General features: G+C 48.7%; 4 protein-coding genes across 9 annotated transcripts in view; 2 read left to right on the forward strand and 2 right to left on the reverse strand.

Moving 5' to 3' along the window:
* The first annotated feature begins 1,691 nt into the window (after positions 1-1,691).
* Slc37a4 (solute carrier family 37 member 4) lies at positions 1,692-7,916 on the forward strand. Of its 5 annotated transcripts, none has more exons than XM_013346318.2 (10): positions 1,692-1,750; positions 3,018-3,359; positions 4,046-4,278; positions 4,672-4,915; positions 5,363-5,521; positions 5,735-5,820; positions 6,316-6,429; positions 6,595-6,660; positions 6,972-7,110; positions 7,230-7,916. In XM_013346318.2, exons 2-10 carry the CDS (start codon positions 3,212-3,214, stop codon positions 7,394-7,396), a joined length of 1,356 nt encoding a protein of 451 aa, XP_013201772.1. In that variant the 5' UTR covers positions 1,692-1,750; positions 3,018-3,211; the 3' UTR covers positions 7,397-7,916. The 5 variants fall into 5 exon arrangements, with proteins under 5 accessions (XP_013201772.1, XP_005347240.1, XP_013201771.1 ...); XM_005347183.3 differs by lacking the exon at positions 1,692-1,750 and adding an exon at positions 1,796-2,201; XM_013346317.2 differs by lacking the exon at positions 1,692-1,750 and having other exon boundaries at positions 1,796-3,359.
* Positions 7,917-8,713: 797 nt separating this feature from the next.
* On the reverse strand, positions 8,714-11,668 carry Trappc4 (trafficking protein particle complex 4). 2 transcript variants are annotated; one of them, XM_005347188.3, is made up of 5 exons: positions 11,409-11,668; positions 11,108-11,282; positions 10,015-10,118; positions 9,286-9,412; positions 8,714-9,061 (listed from the first exon to the last, which is right to left on the reverse strand). In XM_005347188.3, the coding sequence occupies exons 1-5, from the start codon at positions 11,581-11,583 to the stop codon at positions 8,983-8,985; spliced, it is 660 nt and encodes a 219-aa protein (XP_005347245.1). In that variant the 5' UTR covers positions 11,584-11,668; the 3' UTR covers positions 8,714-8,982. The 2 variants fall into 2 exon arrangements, with proteins under 2 accessions (XP_005347245.1, XP_026635109.1); XM_026779308.1 differs by lacking the exons at positions 10,015-10,118; positions 11,409-11,668 and having other exon boundaries at positions 11,108-11,243.
* Positions 11,669-11,755: 87 nt separating this feature from the next.
* Positions 11,756-14,482, forward strand: Rps25 (ribosomal protein S25). The gene is made up of 5 exons (XM_005347187.3): positions 11,756-12,035; positions 12,268-12,363; positions 12,950-13,133; positions 14,247-14,345; positions 14,437-14,482. The coding sequence occupies exons 1-4, from the start codon at positions 12,033-12,035 to the stop codon at positions 14,339-14,341; spliced, it is 378 nt and encodes a 125-aa protein (XP_005347244.1). The 5' UTR covers positions 11,756-12,032; the 3' UTR covers positions 14,342-14,345; positions 14,437-14,482.
* Positions 14,460-20,815, reverse strand: part of Ccdc84 (coiled-coil domain containing 84) — a 7,738-nt gene continuing 1,382 nt past the window's right edge. Inside the window, exons 4-11 of the mRNA XM_005347186.3 lie at positions 17,666-17,732; positions 17,530-17,592; positions 17,171-17,235; positions 16,950-17,055; positions 16,475-16,505; positions 15,006-15,095; positions 14,734-14,866; positions 14,460-14,658 (exon numbers count right to left, since the gene is read on the reverse strand). Of these exons, the coding sequence (XP_005347243.1) occupies positions 14,598-14,658; positions 14,734-14,866; positions 15,006-15,095; positions 16,475-16,505; positions 16,950-17,055; positions 17,171-17,235; positions 17,530-17,592; positions 17,666-17,732 (616 nt within the window). The 3' untranslated portion in view covers positions 14,460-14,597. The remainder of the gene's footprint in view (positions 14,659-14,733; positions 14,867-15,005; positions 15,096-16,474; positions 16,506-16,949; positions 17,056-17,170; positions 17,236-17,529; positions 17,593-17,665; positions 17,733-20,815) is intronic.

The raw sequence follows: 20,815 nt of genomic DNA on the forward strand, positions 1-20,815 counted from the left end.
AAAAAAGTCCTGGATTTTTGTTTGTTTGGTTTTGGGAGGGAGGCTGTGTTTTTTTGTTTGTTTTGAGATAGAGTCTCACTGTGTAGCTCTGACTGTCCTGGAACTCACTTTAGAGACCAGCTGGACTTGCACTCACAGAGCTCCGACTGTTTCTGCTGAGATTAAAGGTGCCTGTCATCATGCCTGGCGAAGAGTTTTGATTTATTAAGTAAAAACCACTATTGTGGGGACTTCTTTTTTTGTTTTGGTCCTGAGAAATTATGTCTCTGAAAACAAAAACAAAAACACCTCACACTGAACAATGAGTTCTGGGTTTCCAAAGAGGATTTATTTTGCAGTTATCTAACCTGCCTTTGCCCACCAATTGAACAGACAAGTGTATCTATCTTTGTTGTTGTTGTTGTTGTTTTGTTCGTTTTTTTTTTTTGTTTTGTTTTGTTTTTTTTCGAGATCTGATTTCTTTGTAGCTTTGGAGCCTGTCCTGGAACTAGCTCTTGTAGACCAGACTGGTCCTGAACTCAGAGATCCCCTTGCCTGTACCTCCTGACTGCTGGGACTAAAGGCGTGTGCTGCCACCGCCTGGCTCTCATCATTATTTCTAATGGATGCACTTTCTCTGTCCTTTTCTTCCATAATTGGGTCTTGCCAAGGTATCCATCTTCATCTTGAACTCATCCTGTAGCTCAGAGAGGCCCTGAATTCGTGAACTCCCGTGTGTTGAACTTACAGTTGGTCAAGGTCAGGTTTAACTTTCCTGCTCTCTCACGTTAATCATATGTGGAGCCCCTAAGGGATCTAAGGTTGGTCCCTGGTGTGAACTGGGAAGGCTGCTGTTAATCTGCTGTCTCCAAGTCAGGTTACAGGCCTGTCTGTAACCGTAGATACTTGAAGGCAGAGGCAGGAGGATCACCCAGAGTTCCAGGCCCGCTGGGTCTCTCACCTTGTCTCCACAAAGTCATGGCTCCCAGGATTAGAATGTGAGGTTGGGGATGGCTCAGACAGTAAAGAGCTTGAGCAAACCTACACTCCATCTCTAGCTCCCATGGGAAAAAGAAAAAGCCAGGTATGTTGCCTAGCCTAATCAGTGAGAGACCGGTCTCAAGGAAGTAGACAGCATTCTGGGGGAGGATGACACCTGCGACTCCCTTTCGCCGCCCCCATCCCTAATGTACATACATGACTATTAAAGGGATTTTAAAAGAACCCAAAGATAGGATTATCTATCTATCTATTATCTAATCTATCAATCTATCTTTCAGTTTTTTGAGGCAGGGTCCTGGAGCTCACTTTGTAGACCAGACTGGCCTCGAACTCCCGAGTACTGGTATTAAAGACGTACGCCACCACCGTCCAACAGGATTCTGTTTTTTAAGTACTAGGGCTATATTGTTTGTCTCTATTCCCATTTGCCTGACCACAACGTAGAATTCCAGTGCTGAAGATTGAATTTATTTCTAAGAGAAAATGCCAAGCCCCTACAAGCAGTGATTATTTTAGTTTTCTGAATGTGCACAGTAACCGGAGGCACTATGGAAACTGGTCGGTGGAACGAAATGGACATGTGGTGCTCAACCTGTAAGCGTCACTGTCCTTACGCAGGGAGCAGCGTGATAGGCAGAGTGATGCCTTCAACCCACAGCCGATAGCTTTCAGCCGCTAGGCGAAGCCGAGGCCCGCCCATCTCTGTGCGTGCGCACCGGCCTTCCTCGAGCCCCGCCCCCGTCCTTGTGGGGTTACCGCCTCCGCTCAGGTAGGGGTGGCAGGAGAGGGAGGGGCGTCGGTGAGGGCGGGACCGGAGGGCCAGCCTGGGGCCTTGGGGCTCCCCTGACTTCCGACTGCGGAGGCTGTCCCTGTGACTGCCCTTCCGGGATGGCGACAGTTCCAGGGGCCAGGGACAGCGGTCGTGGACGCCGCGCCCTCGTGGCTGCAGAGCTCGGTTACCGCGGCTCTCCTGCTCCTGTCCCCAGGACCCGCAGTTCCCAGCCTGGAGTCGGGTGTCCCGGGTGGCTTGAGGACACAGGGTGCAGCCCGTCCTGACAGGCCGAGCCTGGGCCGCCAAAGCAAGGGGCCTCCCGAGGCGACGTGCGGCTCCCTAGCGCCCACTCCATCAGCTCCAGCGGCCTCGCAGCCGATCCGAAAGCTGCGGTGACATGCTGCGGTGCCTACAGCCCCGCGGGACCGAAGCCTGACTGATGTCGAGGGTAATAGGGACCCAGAGGCAGCTCCGAGGGCTCTTACCCAGACCGGAACCATCAGCTCGCCTTCTACATGTCACTGTGGAGTGAACTGAGGGGTTTGCCTCCCCCCGCCAAAATTCTGCAACTATTACAGCTAGCTAGCTAGCTCCCTCTTATCTGCTGCTGTGCTTTGCACATTTCAGTGACCCAGGCGAGCCGCAGTGGGAAAATGAAATGGGAAATTCCAGAAATAAACCATTAATAGGCTTTAAGAACCTTATTATGGTGCATTGTTGTAATTTCTTACCGGGCCAAATTTATATATTTAAGTTTTATCATTATGTATATAAGGGAAGTGTATTCATTGTTCATGTATGAGGGGGTCATGGAATGGTTCCCGCGATAAGGGATCCACTACCTATTAGGGAAGTTATACCCCAGTGTGTACTAGGCACTGGGGCAGTCAGCTCTAGAAGGCTCGGAAGTGGGGTTTTTAGGGTACTGATCGGAAGAGACTGAGCATAAAACCAGTCTAGCGCCTTCCATGATGCCTGGCAACCCGGAAACCTCACTGAACCTGAGTGAATGAGAAAGTTCATTGACTAAGGGAGTAGGGCTCAGCTCAGCTCTCTCTGCTCATCCTACCCCTGCCTCCCCTGGGCTCAGGCAGACAAAAGTAATTAGGCTGAGCCTTTAATCACAGCTGATTTCACAGGCAAGAAGCCATGGAAAAGGAGGGAAAGGCAGAAGTCTTGGGGACAGGCTTGCCTCCCTCTGGGATCCCCCTCCTCCTCTCCCTGTTTGGCTCTCAGTAATCTACTGTTTTCTTGTCCCTCTCAGGACACTGGGTTCCCTAGTTGCTGCCCCAGGCTTAATGATTGTCCAGAAGGCGGCTATAAAGAGCCTGGGTGGAGGAGGGAGCAGAAAAACACAGCTCAGCAGATCTGGGCGCTAAGAGAGCAGCAAGCAGGAGCCGTCAAGAGGCTGTGATCAGAAGCACTGTGACTTGGCCTGCAGGGCCTGCTTTTTCAGCCATGGCAGCCCAAGGCTACGGCTATTACCGCACTGTCATCTTCGCAGCCATGTTCGGGGGCTACAGCCTGTACTACTTCAACCGCAAAACCTTCTCCTTCGTCATGCCATCTCTAGTGGAAGAGATTGCTCTGGACAAGGACGATTTGGGTGAGTCTTGGAGGGGTAGGGTAGTGGGCAGTGGCATACACTGTTTGGAGTGTGGTGTGTATAGCATGAAGTGTGTGCATGGGAAGTCAGTCAAGCATGTACCAAGTACAGAGGCTGAGCTCCTTGTGTGTGGTATGGGTGAAGGACTGGGGCTCGTTGCTTATCTGGTGTGTATGCCTGTGACCCTCATGTACCGGGGAGGCGCAATGTAGGGGGACTCTGAGCCTGGGGGTGCATGCTGTACCTGCAGGTTAGTGAGCACTACAAAGGTAGCACCCGTGATTTAAGCAGCCTGCTATGCTACCTCCAGGAGTAAGATCTTTCACTAGACCCCTTTCCTCCACGGTCAGACATGATGGGGCAATAGCACTTCTTGAGGCCTTTGGTTTGGCATTGGGGTGAGGTGGGAAATGCAAATGCTAGGGAGGAGCACATCACCCTTCTAGTTCGGACAGTTGCAGATAGAATTACCCAAGAGGTGGAGAAGTCCCAAGTCAGCCTACATGGTTCAGCAGGCAAAGTGTCCGACATACAGCACGGGTCCTTCTGTTCCTCCGGGAAGGAACCTGTTTTACCCTGCCAAGCACCTGTACACACCTGATCCCTTGCCTTCCTCCACCCGTCCTGTGCCTCTGCCCTGCCCCTAACCCCTCAGGTGTCCTGCTCCCTGCTCTCCTTCGCTGCAGGGCTCATCACCAGCAGCCAGTCGGCAGCCTATGCCATCAGCAAGTTTGTGAGTGGGGTGCTGTCTGATCAGATGAGTGCTCGCTGGCTCTTCTCCTCTGGGCTGCTCCTGGTCGGTCTGGTCAATGTCGTCTTCTCTTGGAGCTCCACAGTACCAGTCTTTGCTGCTCTCTGGTTTCTTAATGGCCTGGCACAGGGGCTGGGCTGGCCCCCTTGTGGGAAGATCCTGAGGAAGGTAAGTGCAGAGGGTACCTAGACAGGGTTTCTCTGTGTAGCCTTGGCTGTCCTGGAACTTGCTTTGTAGATCCGCCTGCCTCTGCCTTCCAAGTGCTGGGATTAAAGGCGTGTGCCACCACTGTCCAGCTGGGAGCACCCCTTCTTACACACCCCTTTCACCCCTAACCCATAGCAGGTTTCTTAGGAGGTCTCTGCCAGCTCCTGCTGCTTGTCAGGATATTTTAGGAGCATGAGAGTGGGGGGATCGGGTGGCAGATGAGGGTATTGGCTCTGCCAAGTAGAAGCACTCTTTCCCTCATCCCTGTAATGTGAGTCTCTAGGTCTGCTGCATTTGAGCTGTCTCAATGTAGACGTAGACCAGGCTCCTATTCTGCCCTCTTCTGTCTCTCAGTGGTTTGAGCCATCCCAGTTTGGCACTTGGTGGGCCGTGTTGTCAACCAGCATGAACCTGGCCGGAGGTTTGGGACCTATCTTGGCAACAATCCTTGCCCAGAGCTACAGCTGGCGCAGCACACTGGCTATGTCTGGGGCACTGTGTGTGGCTGTCTCCTTCCTCTGCCTGCTGCTCATCCACAATGAACCAGCTGATGTTGGACTCCGAAATCTGGACCCTACTCCCTCAAAGGGCAAAAAGGGTGAGCATCTAGCAAGCTGACTCCTAAGGCACCTTCATTCACCTTTTACTTGGCACAATTTTGTTAGGACTAGCCTAAGCCTTGCCCTGTGTTTGTCAATAGATGGAGGCAAAGGAATGGGTGGGGAAGTAAAGTTCTGTCCTTTAAAGGCAGAGCCAGGCTTCTCTGGCAGCACAGACCTCTCTGTTCTGGATAACACCTTACGTTCAAGAGGTTTGAGTGCTTTGTCTATCCATACCAATCTTCAGTTTCTCTTTCATTGCTAGGCTTTTGCAGCAAGGTAGAGGAGAGAAGAGCAGGGGTTTGAGGGTTACCCTTCATCAGTCCTGGTTGTGCCCACAGACTCTAGCCTTGCCGCTGGTAACGAATGGTTGTGGTAGTGTACCAGTGGGGGACAGGCCAGCAGGAGCAGAGCCCAAATCCTATTTCTTCTCTTCCTACATCCAGCTTCATCAAAGGAGGAGAGCACCCTACAGGATCTGCTGCTGTCCCCCTATCTGTGGGTGCTGTCCACTGGCTACCTTGTAGTTTTTGGAGTAAAGACCTGCTGTACAGACTGGGGCCAGTTCTTCCTCATCCAGGAGAGAGGGCAGTCCGCCCTAGTGGGTAAGATGAGGGTTTGAACAGGGAAGGGTGTGAAAAACAGGAGCTAACGCAGACAGGATATCTATGCTCTGCTTCCATTTATTCAGATTCCTTCCCTGAGGCTGGGCACCCTTGGAGATATCTCTGTATCTTGGGATAAGCCATTGTGGGATATCCTCAGTGAGGAAATGTTTCCTTCTTTTTCCTCCCATCTCCCTACAATTTTCCATGCAGGTAGTTCCTACATGAGCGCTCTGGAGGTTGGAGGCCTTGTGGGCAGCATTGCAGCTGGCTATCTGTCAGACCGGGCCATGGCTAAGGTGAGTTGCAGGAAAGACTATTAAGGAAGAGAGGCTTTTCGTCTTCCTTGCATGGCTGGGCTACCTAATGGAGAGATGGGAGTCCTGGCATGTGGGCTGGTTGGCACCAGCTGTGTGAGACAGGAGTGATTCCAGGCTTCTCCTGTCTGCTTGAGATGTGGAGAAAAGACTGGTGGGATAAGTTTTAACTGGTAGCAAAGAAACCAGACTCTCTCAGTAGGCTTCTTCTCTACCCCAAGGAAACTAGGGGGGAGCAGTGGACTAGGTGCAGCTCCCTAGCACGTGTCCCGTGCCTGCCCCAAGGTGGAGGAAGGGATGTTGTGGAATTTGGCCTCAGATCACCGAGCAGCTCCTACGGCCTCCCAGAGCTGTCTCGGGCCAAGAACTGTGACAGATTGCCAAAGACCTGTCAGCAATAGCCCTGTGTCAGAGTCCATGGGTGGCGGTGTTTCGCCTTGCACGGAGGGCCTGATACGGCTGGCACTGTGTCCGTAGGCAGGGCTGTCTGTGTATGGGAACCCTCGTCATGGCCTGTTGCTGTTCATGATGGCTGGCATGGCAGCATCCATGTTCCTCTTCCGGGTAACGGTGACCAGTGACTCACCCAAGGTAAATATTAAGAGCCTGGCAGGCTGTAAGGTACGAGGAGAGAAAGCAGGACGCTCTTCCCCGAACAGCTCCTTCTCCCTTTGCAGCTTATACCTTACTCTCTCTCTGGTACTTTGTTCCTCTCCACTCTGGGCCTGGTTTTCTTCTCTTTCCTCTGCTCTCTAGGATGCTGCTTTCTGGACTCCTGCTCTCCATCCTCTGGCTGAGCTCACAGGCTTTACGGAGCATGAGGTGCCTTAAAGATATCTCTGGTTTTTCTCCTGGTCTGTCTTATTTTTGTTTTCCCTGTCTTGCCCCTAACTCACCATGCTTGAACAAATTCTTAAATAGCCAGCATCCAACTCAGAGGGATGACTCTTAACTCCCCTAACCCTGTCCACCTAGGCCCTTGGGGCTGGCTCACTGCCATCTCTGTCATCAGCTGTACTGGGAGTGGGGTGAGGATGGCTAAGGACTATGGCTTGACTACGGGCTAAGTACATTTTTCTCCTTAAGCAATTGTGGGCAATAATTCTCAATGCTACCTCTCCCTGCCCTGGCAGATCTGGATCCTGGTGCTGGGAGCTGTGTTTGGTTTCTCTTCTTATGGTCCCATTGCCTTGTTTGGAGTCATAGCCAATGAGAGTGCACCTCCCAACTTGTGTGGCACCTCTCATGCTATTGTGGGCCTCATGGCGAATGGTAAGTAGTACTTTCTGGAATAGCTGCCTCCTGGCATTGCCTTGCTTAGGCCTGCTAGAGGTAGAACTGTCTACCTGCTTTAGCCTCACATGGGACTTATTCTTCTCTCTCCCCAACAGTGGGCGGATTTCTGGCTGGGTTGCCCTTCAGTACCATTGCCAAGCACTATAGCTGGAGCACCGCCTTCTGGGTGGCAGAAGTGATTTGTATAGCCAGCACAGTTGTCTTCTTCTTGCTTCGGAATATCCGCACCAAGATGGGCCGTGTACCCAAGAAGGCAGAGTGAAGAGAGTACTTACTATGGAGCATCCCCAACCTCAGCCTCCCTGGCAGGGCATAGAAAGGGAGAAGCTGCTCTAGTTAGCATGGAACCTTCGCCTTTCTGTGTCCACACTGTTCCTTGGACCTCCATGGTGCTACAAGTTATCAGTGGCTAATGAGATCCTAGCTCCCATTCTATGCTCTATTTAAATGTTTGTTTTTAGACTCCATCAGCTTCTGTTTCTACCTTCTAGCAGACAGAGAAACTCCTGCATTCAGGTGTCTCCTATACCCTTCTTCTTCTCCTAGGTCCTGTCCTGTCCCCATCTCCTAGTGAGGTAAATCTGTTTCTGCAGCTGCAGAACAGTAATGCCTGTGGTTTCTGGTGTACCCCAAGGCTTCTTGGCAGGGGGCAAAGTTATTGCCAATACCTCAGTCCCAAGGGAAGAGAGGAAGCCACCATTCTCATCAATACCCTGGGACAAAAGGGGGGAAATATAGTGGGCAAGCCGACTTGTTATAGATTTAATAAAACTAGATTTGATACTAAACAGTCAGTGGCTCATCCTTTCAAAGGGAGATATAAGCTGGACACAGCTTTCCTTGGGAAAGTATTTTTTTTTTTTTGTTTTTTTTTTTTTGTTTTTCGAGACAGGGTTTCTCTGTGGCTTTGGAGCCTGTCTTGGAACTAGCTCTGTAGACCAGGCTGGTCTCGAACTCACAGAGATCCGCCTGCCTCTGCCTCCCGAGTGCTGGGATTAAAGGCGTGTGCCACCATCGCCCAGCTTGGGAAAGTATTCTTATCAGTATCTGCTCTTTCCGCCCCCAAAGGGAAAGACTTTTCTCTGGAGTAAGACAGGAGAATAAGTGGAGCCTTTTAAGTACAAGCCCAGCATCACCTGGACACTGTATACTGTGGGGTTGCAGGCAGGTTAAATAACTTAACGGAGGGAAGTCAGAAAGCATGGATCCAAATCCAGCACGGGCCATCAGTAACTGGCTTGAGGACTTTGAAGCACAGCTATTCTGTACTTTGCTAAATTCTGACTGTAGTAGTGTGTACATCCTAGGGTTAGAGTGCATACTGAGATAAAACTTAGCTTGAATCTAAGTGCTAACAAGTACTCCATCACCCACCAGCACACTTCAGGCTCTTGGGAAATCAGTTCTGGAACTTCATCCAGGGCTCAGGAATCAAACTACTATGTCAGCTAATGAACATCAATTTATTTTGTTTTCTGCTAGGAGATAGGACCTCAGCTTTGCAGAATGCCCTTACCATTTCTGCCTTCCCCTCCCATGCCTTTCTCCCAAACCATACATACGCTAGGACAACAAACACTAGAACAAAGGAATGTTTATTAAAGCACTGCTAAGCCAGCATCCTCCATAAATAAATCTGTACAGAGTAGGGCGTAGGACTGTGGTATATACAGAAGGGCAGGGAACAAGACATTCTAGCCCAGGAGCCGTCCCTATCACCGGGCTCAGTGTTCTCCCACTTTCAAGTATATTAACAAGGCTACTGCAATAGGATCCTCACTGGAGTGGAAACAGCAAAGCCCTTCTGCAGCATGTCTCAGAATTTAGGGCGTTCATTCCAGGTTCAGCCTATGACCCAGGTCCAAAAGTGCCAGCCTTCTCTGCCACCTCTAGAGCTAGCTTCAGGTTTTGATCAAACAGCTCACATCTAGGCCAGACCCAGAAGACAAAAAATTGTGAGGTGTCAGACCCCGCCACAAAGGGTAGAGGGAGAATTAGTAGAAACTACTGAAGAACACGAAGCTCAAGGAAATCCCGTGTTCTCAAGATAAATAAAGCTGGCGACTGTTGGCCTTACCTAAAGGCAATACTTGGTCACACTTGAGAGACCACGTAAGGCTTTGACAGTATCTGGGGAATGGGACTACCTACCTGATAGGCATTTCCAACGAGTAGAATGGATTCTTGAGGGCAAAGTCTGAGTAAATTTCATAAATTTTTCGGAGAAGAGAATCTATTCCAGCTTGCCTAGGATCTGCCAGGACCACAAACTTGATCCCTGGAGAAAAGCAGGTCCGGTTACCCAAGAACAGAGAATGCAGCAAACGTCATCCTACATTTTGTGCAGCCCTTTCATTTCGTAAGACCCATAAACCCATTTTTATTTTGTCCTATTGCCACATCAAGCAGCTAACACAGGAGGCTAGAGATGAAGTGACTTCACTGTCACCAGGTGACCGAATGCCCAGACTTGGGATCTAAATGCCATTTTTTAGTCTTGGAATCCCTCAGCAGAAACAAGACAGGCAGAAGACAAAACTCTGGCAGTTCAGTTATCCGCAACAAGGAGTGAAGCAATGAGAAGCAGAATTGAAAGGCCATCTCTATTTGGCTTTCACATTTTATTTGGAACAACACATCTTCCAAAATGTGTGAAGCCTAACTGACGTGGATTTTATCCAAACTCAGATAACCAGGCTTGAGCACACTGGGTGACAAACAAAATCAGCCTCTGATTAAATATTGGTTTTGGATTCCCAAGACAAATGGATATATTTGTACAATTGTCCCTGGAAACCTGACACCATCCATGCCCTTATTTACCAGAGCTTTCTCTGGTCAATCCCTTGGTCAAATCCAACCATCCCTATAGGTGCCTACCTGTCAGTGTTTGGAAGCAGTGCAGTTTGAATGTGTCTGTCTCCAGCATCTCGATGCCTGAACTTCCCTGTTCCGGAGACAGCTGGGAGCCAATGGCAAAGAGCCTGTACGCGAGGGAGGTAAAGTTGGCAATGTACCAGGTGAGGTGAGGGAAAAGTGCTCCTCAAGATGAGGAGTTCACTACAGCCCAGGACAGACAGGAGAAAGAGTGTGAACTACCCAGCAGCAGTGTTCCCCTCAGATTTATTTAATTTTTATTTATTCTTTTATTTATGGTCTCAAGTCTGGTCACTCAGTCAGCTGCTGACAGTGAAGCCAGTTCATTTCTACGCCTCCTCTACAGGCCGCTTTATGTACCAGAAAGGACAAAGTAAAAATGGCTTACGGGAGTGTGTGAGGTTTTTGTATGTACGTGTGTATACCACGTGTGTGCCAGGTACCCACGGAGGCCAGGAGGCGGCATCAAATCCCTTGGAACTGGAGTTGCGGTTGTAAGCTATCATATGGATGTTGGTTCTCAACAAGAGCATCAAGCACTCGGTCATTTCTCCAGTCCCGACATGAGACATCTTACACTAAAAATGTTAGCTAAAGCCAACACGCTAGGGAACACATGCATATCTTCTTAGTTCATGGCTATGCCTAAGCCGACACACCTCACACGGCAGGTAGTCACAGAAGACTTTGAATGTCTACTTAATTCAATTACCGAGCCGAGCAGTGCTAGCGCACACCTTTATTCCCTACACTTGGGTGGCAGAGGTAGGCTGATCTCTGTGCATTGGGGGCCAGCCTGGTCTACAGAACAAGTTCCAGGCCAGCCAGGGTTACACAGAGAAACCATGTCTCGAAAAATCAAAGAAAAAAAAATCAACTCCCTTATGTTAAAGAAGCTAGGGCTAAGATTAGGAGGTGAGAAGCTGAGTTAAAACTACTTCAAACCTGGATATATTCTGTCAGTTATTTCTTCATGACACCAGAATTGAGCCACTTAGAGGTACAAAATGATTGTCAGTACAAAGAAAACACTTTAGGCATCCAAGAAAAAGCTGCTGGGGAGTAAAAGTTTAAGGGGGGCGGGGGGAGGACTTACGAGTGGAACATGGAAGCCAGCATGAGCTTTTCGTTAGAGGTAAGGCGGGGCCGACCGAATCGAATGGACACGGGGTAGTTCGCAGAGTTACCCAGATACTCCAGCACTTCTTTCCCGTCGGCCGTGTACTTGCCATTCACGTCCATGCCATTGATGGCCAGCACGGCATGGCCCACTGCAGAAGAGACCAAGGATCAGAGGCGCTCCGATCCACGCCCCCTTTCAGCCCGCCCAATCCTGCACCCACCCACAAGCCCACTTCCGCAGAGCCGGCCCCGCCCTCGAGCCGAGCCCAGCCCACCCCGGATGCCGTCTCGCTGGCCGAAGGCGACCAACACTCGCTCGTCGTGCAGTTTGAGGAGCAGGTCCAACGGGTAACTGAAAGTTTTCTCGGCTTCAGCCCGTGGCGAGTAGCTGTCCCACTGGTAAATCAGGCCGCCGGCTTTGTTAACCACGTACACACTGAAAATCGCCATCTCTGCGCTACCACTAAGGCGCTATACCATCCGGCCTCTTCCGGACCTTCCAGCTCCGGAACTGGCGTCAAAGCCCCGCCTCTGCTCTCCTCCCATCTGCCTGAAGCGCACGCGCAGACCAAGCCCCCATAGTTCGAAGAAACGAATTTCTGGGCACTGGTCTACTGTGTCTCAGAGTCGGAGAAGAACGTTAGTGTCTGTCGGGTGACCCTCAGCACAGCCCCGCATTCACAACCAGCGTCTGGGGGCGTGGCTTGCAGGCTGGAAGCCACGCCTCCCACCCCGATCTCGCAGGAGGGTGAGGCGGAGTTTGCAACTTGGCTCCACCTCTTGCCCCGGAAGTACTTTCGTGTGGCTGAGGTTTCTGGGACTGTTGGCGAGCCGGGCTTCCTTTTTTCCCGACATCTTAGGGAGGCTGCAGTGGTCGTCGCCACTCTCCGAACTTCATCATGGTGAGGCTCGCGGTTGTTGGGCGGCGGGGTTCAGAGGGCCGAGCGGTGCTGGGGAGCGGTGAAGGCGACGCTATACGGAGCGCTTTGGGATCTGCGTGGCTGCGTCTCAGGGCTGCTGCGGGCATTGCGTCCATGTGCTCCGGCGCCGCCGCCATGGGTCCGGGGAGATGCAGCCGTCGGGGCGACTGGGGCCGCGCTATGACCAGCCCGCACTCTCGCTTTCTTCCCCTAGCCGCCCAAGGATGACAAGAAGAAGAAAGATGCCGGAAAGTCGGCCAAAAAAGACAAAGACCCAGTAAATAAGTCCGGTGGCAAGGCCAAAAAGAAGGTACGGGGTAGCCATTTGTAATAGAGGATTCTGGGGGGGGGGCATCTTTCATGAACTTGTACTGTGGGGTTTTTTTTTTTTTCTTTAGATCTTGAATTTCTAGAAACGTAAAACATATTGTTGACTTTGCGCCTCTCTACTGATTCTTGGCCTTATTTCAAGAATTTGGTGGTACATACCCTTAAAACAGTGGTTCTCAACTATCTTAATGCTGAGGCGTTTAATAGTGTCTGATGACCCCAGCCATAAAATTATTTCCGCTACTACCTCTTAACTGCTTTTAGCTTTTCGAGACTGTTTTCTCTGTGTAGACCAGGCTGCCTCTGCCTCCTGAGTGCTGGTATCAATCCTGGCGTAATTTTGCTGCTGAATAAAATGTAAGTTTCTGATAGGTGACCCGTAGGTTGAGAACCACGGCGAACATTGTGTAAAGCCACAGCATTTGCAGAGCTGCTGTCCGGACTCTTTGTAAAGTCTTTACCTGATATGATATGATAACCAGGGGGTTTCTCACAGTTGGGATATTTGGGAAAAATGATTCTGCCGGGATTGCTGACTAGTGTTCTCTTGATTTTCTTATGAGCAGAAGTGGTCCAAAGGCAAAGTTCGGGACAAGCTCAACAATCTAGTCCTGTTTGACAAGGCTACATACGACAAACTCTGTAAGGAAGTGCCCAACTATAAACTTATTACTCCAGCCGTGGTCTCTGAGAGACTGAAGATTCGCGGTTCCTTGGCCAGGGCAGCTCTTCAGGAGCTCCTTAGTAAAGGTAAAAGATGATGTGCTTTGTTTGGGGGTTGGGTTGTCTTGTTAGTGATCTGTTTCTGCCGCCTAAGTGCTGGGATCAAAGATGTGTGTCACCGCCGTCTAAGCTTACTGCTGGTGTATAATATGGTTATTGACATGGTCTTGAATTCCTGACCTTTTCTGCTTCTCGGGTACTGGTAATACCACTATGCCCTATTAGAGAAACCGTGTCACTATAGCCCAGGAAAATTATTCTCCTGCCTCAGATGTTTTGGTTACAGTCATTTTTACTAAATACACTGATGGGGCTGGGTGCTGGAATAGAAGTGCGTGTCCTACAGAGAGACCCTTGTGCACTGACTCCTAGTTTGTAATCCCAACATTTAATGGTAAGACCGGAGAATCAGCCAGGAGCTCTCACGCCAGTTAACCTCTTAGGGGAGATCCTGCCTCAACAGAGTGGAAGAAAAGTGACTTCTCAACACACTAGCATTCTGATACCTCCACTCACACGCACTTAGTCCATAGTAATGGGGGGGGGGGCGGACAGGGTTTCTCTGTAGCTTTGGAGCCTGCCCTAGAACTTGGTCTATAGGCCAGACTGGCCTTGAACTCACACAGACCCACCTTTGTCACACCCAAGTGTTGGGATTAAAGGTGTGCCCTCACACACACAAAGTAAATCTTAAAAGCAGCTACACTGATTCACGCTTGTGACCCCAGCTCATTGAAGGTTGAAAGGATCCTAAGTTCCAGGCCCGCATAGGCTACGGAGTAAGACCCTCTTTTCAAATACCACTCTAAGAACTTAGGGTCTAATAAAAGTCGGGCGGTGGTGGCGCACGCCTTTAATCCCAGCACTCGGGAGGCAGAGGCAGGCGGATCTCTGTGAGTTCGAGGCCAGCCTGGTCTACAAAGCTAGTTCCAGGACAGGCTCCAAAGCCACAGAGAAACCCTGTCTCGAAAAACCAAAAAAAAAAAAAAAGAAGTCATGTCCTTGGTGCTGGAGAGATGAGTCAAAGCACTCTGTAAGAGCATCAGATGGCCTTCTCAGATCATCAGACACACATGTGCCATACATTCATGCAAAGTCCTTCAAACACAAAAAAATTAAGATCTTACCCTTTTTCCTCAGGGCTTATCAAGCTGGTTTCAAAGCACAGAGCCCAAGTAATTTACACCAGAAACACAAAGGGTGGAGATGCCCCAGCTGCTGGTGAGGATGCATGAACAGGTGAGAGAACCAAAGGGCTCTTGGCATTGAAATACTGCGTGCTCCCTCTGAGATACTGATTATGACTTTATCTCTCTTTATCCTTTTGCAGGTTTAATCAGCTGTACTTTTGGAAAAATAAAACTTTATTAAATCAAACCAGTGGGTGCTCTGTTTCCTAAGAAATACAACTGGAGAGGATCTGGCATTCGAAGTAGTAGTTGGAATGGGTTTGTTGGCTCTGAGGTCATAGGATTATCAGGCTAGGGCTCTTCAGCTTTTTCCCTTGTGTGACTGCTTGTTTCTTGTTGCGGCTTCAGTTTTGAATTGATGCCTGAAAGGAAATGAAGACTTAGCAAGATGAATAGAAAACATATAGGAGGTAGCTGATTAGAGTATGGACACATACCTGGACTGCCAACGGCGTCCATTATTCCAGACTCTGCCAAAAGAGGGCAGCCAGCCTGCACTGGTATCGGAATTGTGGTCAAAGTTGGCCCCAACTCGTTCTGGGGGGAGTTTCTTCAGTTTTTGTTTCTCTTCTGCAAATAGGAGATATGGTGACCTGACTACTTGAGTAGTTTTGTCTCCAAAAGCTAAGTTGCTGGTTCCCTTGACACATGCCACTATACTGCAACCAGTTCAGAAAAGTGGCATTGAGTGTGAAACTAGCTTGCTTACTTTCTTTAAGGAATTCTTCATAGGAAGGTCCTATTGGTAGGTTTCCAGAGCTGTGTTCCTCCTCTTGGATCATCCATGGGGGTGTGGCACCTACAACAAGCAAAGCCCTTTACTATGTGATGCGGCCCAGCCAGGGGTACTCAAAATCAAAAATCTGAGGTTTCTGGAGCTTGAGAGCTGGTGGCACACCAGCAGAGGGAGGCCTATCTCTTGAGTTTGAGGCCAGCCTGGTCTACAGAGTGAGTTCTCAGGCCCCAAAGCTATACAGAGAAACACTGTCTCCAACATTGGCACTTTGGGGAAGGCAGAGGCAGTGGAGGATGTAGACCTGACATTTACGAGTGTATGCTGAGCTCTCAAGGTGGTACGTTACAGTCCCACAAGATTATAGGAAGTGCCACCTCACCTAACAGCCAAGCACTGGGTATAGTTACTTTAAACATTGTTTTGGTTGGCTTTTTATTCCTTTTGGAGTTGGTTTCACTGTGTACTTCAAGCTGGCTTCAAAATCAAGGCCTTCCTGCCTTCGGCCTCCTAAGTGCTGGAGTTAAAGGTTCCTCTGTGGCTGTTAGTCTTGCTGCCTTGAGATCCTAGCACTGGGGAGGCAGCAGGAGTTCCAGGACAGGCTCCAAAGCTATAAAGAAACCTTGTGGGGGCTGGAGAGATAGCTCAGTGGTTATGAGCATTGCCTGCTCTTCCAAAGGTCCTGAGTTCAATTCCCAGCAACCACATGGTGGCTCACAACCATCTGTAATGAGGTCTGGCATACATAATAAATATTAAAAAAAAACAAAACCTTGTCCAGAAAAAAGTCACTGAAACAAGCTTGGTTCCAGCTAGCGTGACTGGCTGGTCATTAAACTCACAGGATCCACCTGTCTCCATCTAATGGTGTTAGGATCATACCTGGCTTTTTGTATAGGTGCTGGGGATTGGAAGCTGTGTCCTGCTGTACAGCAAGTACTCTTAAAAATGAGCTCTTTGCTCAATTCTAAGGCTTTATTTAAAAAGAAAATAGCAAACAGGTCAGATAAGGTATAAGGTATATTTGTCTAATTCTAGCACTTCAAAAAGTTTGGTAGGGACTGCACAGTGGTTAAGAACACTATTTTTGCTGCTCTTCCAGAGGTCATGAGTTGAATTCCCAGCAACCACATAGTGGCTCACAACCATCTGTAATGAGATCTGGTGCCCTCTTCTGGCATCCAGGCAAAACACTATACATAATTAAATCTTAAAAAAAAATTTGTGGCAGGAGCTCAAGGATTAACCTGTATCAAAACAGCTGGGCATGGTGATGCACACCTTCAACCTCAGCACTTAGGAGGCAGAAATAGGTGGATATCTTGAATTCCAAGCTATCCCCATTCATAGTTACAAATTGAGACCCAGTCTCAACAACAACCAAAAATCAAAACAAAGCACCCAAAATTGTCTTGCAGACATAGAAACATTGCTCAGAAACTTACCTGAGTGGATGTTACCAATGCCAGGTATATCCTGTGGTGAAAATAAGATACCAGATAAATCATGAGATACAATACTCAAAGCTGGAGACAGCAAACTTTAAGGAACACAGCTGACAAGGCTACCATTGTCACTGAACCGTCCCAAGGTGGGACTGAGGTAGGCAGGTAAAATTGCTCAACAAAGTTACACAGCAATTTGAGACACAGAAAGGAGTGCTAGGATTCAATGGCAGGGTGGTGGGGCGTAATTTCAGATAGCCTGTTCGAGTACCCAAATGTGGATACCCTGTATCAAGAGTAGATATTACCCTGAAAGGTTGCAATAGCGTCTAGGAACACTACCACAGAAGGATGTAGTAAGGGAAAACCAGCAGGAAGAGAAGATGGTTAGAATAGGTAGAAAAGCCAAGACAGCCGTCTTGGGAACTGAGGGGTCAATGACCCCTTCCGGTTTGCTTGTCCATTGTACCTGTACCTGATGGCCAATGAATGTTAGCTGCTGTCCAGTCTCCATCCAGTCAAGCTCTGGAACACGCTGCAGGTCCAAGTGGGATACCTGCTGTGAGCTGGAGGCTACATGGCTGAAAGACAGGGGAGCCAGGCTGGCAGATGAGGTCCTTGAGCAATGAGGACAGTAAACATTAGATCTGTTCCCATTTTGCAGCATCCAACAAAAGAGGATCCCTGACAACGTACCCGTTGGTTGCTTTCCAGTTTCCAGGCGCCGAAGAGCCCTCTTCTGGATCTGGCTCTGCCTGAGGCTGAGTTTGATTCAGGAAAAATAAATGTGTCTAAGGTGCTTAACAGCCTCCCTGGGCCATGAGCCCGCACTCCAGACCCCAAAATATTATGGAGGATACTGCCCATTTTACCAACTCCCAGCCCTGCCCACGTCTCCATTGAGGGGCCCTGCCCCCACAGAGAAGGGAATTGAGGCATATCGACTTGTGACCCATTAGCTCTATGAGAAGAGTTGACAGTTGGAATGCTGGACCAGGGTAAGCCAGGCATCAGTGGATTTGGATACTGCTCTGGGTCCGCCGAGGGAAACAAACCTCTAAGACAGATCGGACCACTTCCTGCCGACTCTGCTCTACTTCCCGGATCTGAGCTGCCATCTGTGGGAGAGAGAATGCTTAGGGTGGCTCCGGATCATGGGGAGAGCTCCTCTGCAGACGCCTTTCTTCCTACCTCTTTAATTGCCACATCCTCTTTCTCTTCATAGGAGTCCAAGGCCTTCACCATGGATTTCTTAAACCTAAAAATGAAGGAATTATAAAAATACTGGAAAGGGCCAGGTGGTGGTGCCGTACACCTTTAATCCTAGCACTTGGGAGGCAGATCTCTGAGTTCAAGGCCAGCCTGGTCTACAGAGTGAATTTCAAGACAGCTAGGACTATTACACAGAGAAACCATGTCTCAGACAAAAACAAAAACAAAACAAACTATAAAGAGATAAATTAGCCTAGAACTCCAGACCCACTGTTTTAAAGAACACTTCAGTAGACAGTTTTTAATTCTGAGGGGAAAAAACTGAGACAGTCTGATTGTGTAGCTTAACCTAGCACAGAACTCCCACCTCAGCCATCTGAGTGCTGAGATTACAGGGATGAACCATCAAGCTCTGTAATTTTGAAAATTTGCAACTCACAAAAACAAAACTGGTCAAATGGCCCCTGGGTACCTCAGAGACCAAAAGAGGGTATTGGATCCCTTGGAGCTGGTTGAGGTGCACAACTAGTGGGTGCTGAAAACTGAACTCCCGCTCTGCAAGAGTAGCAAGTTCTCTAACTGCTAAGCCATCGTCCCCGGGCCCTGCAGTGAGATACAGGCTGACAGTTTCTGATAGAAAACTACACTGCTCATCTCCCATTGTTTACTGGAAGGTACATGAACTGCCACTCTTGATCACTCAGCCTTTGTATCTAGACAATTCATAGAATATTTTCCTATTTAAATCCCTCCACTTTTTACATATAACTTCCTTTGGCCACAGTGAAAACTCATCCCCAACAACACATCTGTATTTGTTTTATATTATAATACTTAAAAAGTGGGGCTGGGGGCTGGAGAGAGATGGGTCAGTAGTTAAGAACACTGGCTGCTCTTACAAAGGGCCCAGGTTCAATTCTCAGCACCCACACGGCAGCTCACAACTGCCTGTTACTTCAATTCCAGGGGATCTGATACCTTTACATCAATGCACATAAAATAAAGTTAAATTAATCTTTTTTTAAAAGTGGGGCTGAAGAGATGCCTCGGTGGTTAAGAGCACAGGCTGCTCTTCTACAGAACTCAGGTGTGATTCCCAGCACCAACACAGTGTTTCAGGGAGACTGTAACTCCAGTTATAGGGGATGTAATGCCCTCTTGTATCTTTAGAGGGCATCAGGCACACACATGGTAAACAGACAAATGTGCTAGTAAAACCCATACACATAATTTGTTAGTTCATTTGTTTTTCGAGACAGGGTTTCTCAGTAGCTAAGGAGCCAGGCCTGGAACTTGCTCTGTAGACCAGGCTGGCCTCGAACTCAAAGAGATCTTTCCAGGCCTGCCTCTGCCTCCCGAGTGCTGGGATTACAGGTGTGTGCCACCACCTGACACACATTATCTTTTTTAAAAAATAACTCTTATTTTTCTTGTTAATACTTTTTTTAAAGATTGATTTATTACGTATACAGTGTTTTGTCTACATGTGTGCCTGCAGGCCAGAAGAGGGCACCAGATCTTACTACAGATGGTTGTGAGCCACCATGTGGTTTGCTGGGAATTGAACTTAGGACTTCTGGAATAGCAGGCAGTGCTCCTAACTGCTGAGCCATCTCTCCAGTCTCCATTATCTTTTTTAAACCATATAGTACTTTACTACTTTACCAGTAGACTTGCTTAGTTCTCAGCATTCATGCTGGGCAGCTGGCAACCACCTGTAACTCCAGGCCCAGGGGACTTGATACTTCTGCCTCCCTAAGCAGCGGCGCTCAAGTGCACACACCCAACGGACCAGACACACCTATACACACAAACACAAAATAATAATTTTTGAGACAGGATTTCTCTCTGTAGCCTTGGTTGTTCTGGAATTTGCTCTATAGACCAGGCTGGCCTCAAACTCAGAGATCTGCCTGCCTCTGCCTCCTGAGTGCTGGGATTAAAGGTGTGTGCCACCACTGCAAAGCCTTTTTTTTTTTCTTTTAATGACTCTTTAAAAAAAATACCGCTATTGGCTTAGAGAGATGGCTTGGGAAGTTAAGAGCACACACCATTCTTGCACACAAGCCAAGTTCAGTTTCCAGCACACACACACGTGGGGCTGCTCACAACTGCCTATAACTAAAGTTCCAGGAAACCATTTCCTCTGCCTCCAAGGACACCTGCATTCACACACCCTCCCTCCCCTCCCCTCGACATTATCAAAAATAAAGGCTGGAGAGATGGCTTAGAGGTTAAGAGCACTTGATGCTCTTGGAGCCTGGTTTGGGTTTTTAGTACCTATGTGGTGGCTCACCACTGTGTAACTCCAGTTCTAGGGCATCTAACATCGTCTTCTGGTCTCTGTGGGCACTGCATGTTCATAGCATACATACATACAATACAGGTCAGACACTCCTACACATGAAAGTAAGTCTTAACTAATACCATCATGAAAAAGTAGAGGCAAGAAGATCTTAAATTGAAGCCAGCATGTATTATATAGTGAGATCCTGTCTTAAAACAAGCCAGGCTATGCAATCCTCCTGTCTTAGCCTTCTTGGTGGGGATTACTGGTTTCCCATAAGCTGCATTTGTATCCTCTTTTACACCTTTTTTTTTTTTAACTTAGAAGAGTAAGTCAAACATGGTGACACACGCCTTTAGTCCCAGCACTTGGCAGATCTCTGTGAGTTCAAGGCCAGCCTGATCTACAGAGTGAGTTCCAGGACTACATAAAGAAACACTGTCTCCTAAAAGAAAAAGGAAGGAAGGAAGGAAGGAAGGAAGGAAGGAAGGAAGGAAGGAAGGAAGGAAGGAAGGAAAAAAGAAAGGGAAGAATGTACTCATCATTGCCCTCAATAAGTTTCTATGTATCTTCATTCACTATCCAACGATCCCATGCAGGAGGCTGGAGAGATGGCTCAGAGGTTGGAAGCACTAGCTGCTCTTCAGAGACTTAGGTTTAAAGAAACACACAGCAGCTTACAACCATCTGTGATTCCAGTCCCAGAGGACCAGATGCCCTCTTCTAGCCTCTGAGGCAGCCATCCTCTCGTCTCAGCCTTCCAAACAGCAGGGAGGCTGGGCCTAAAGCACATCTTCTGTGTGTGCACATTCAATGCAGAACTTGGCCGGGTGGCGGGGGGG

Source organism: Microtus ochrogaster, chromosome 5 (assembly GCF_000317375.1).
Source record: "Microtus ochrogaster isolate Prairie Vole_2 chromosome 5, MicOch1.0, whole genome shotgun sequence".
Lineage (NCBI taxonomy): Eukaryota > Metazoa > Chordata > Mammalia > Rodentia > Cricetidae > Microtus > Microtus ochrogaster.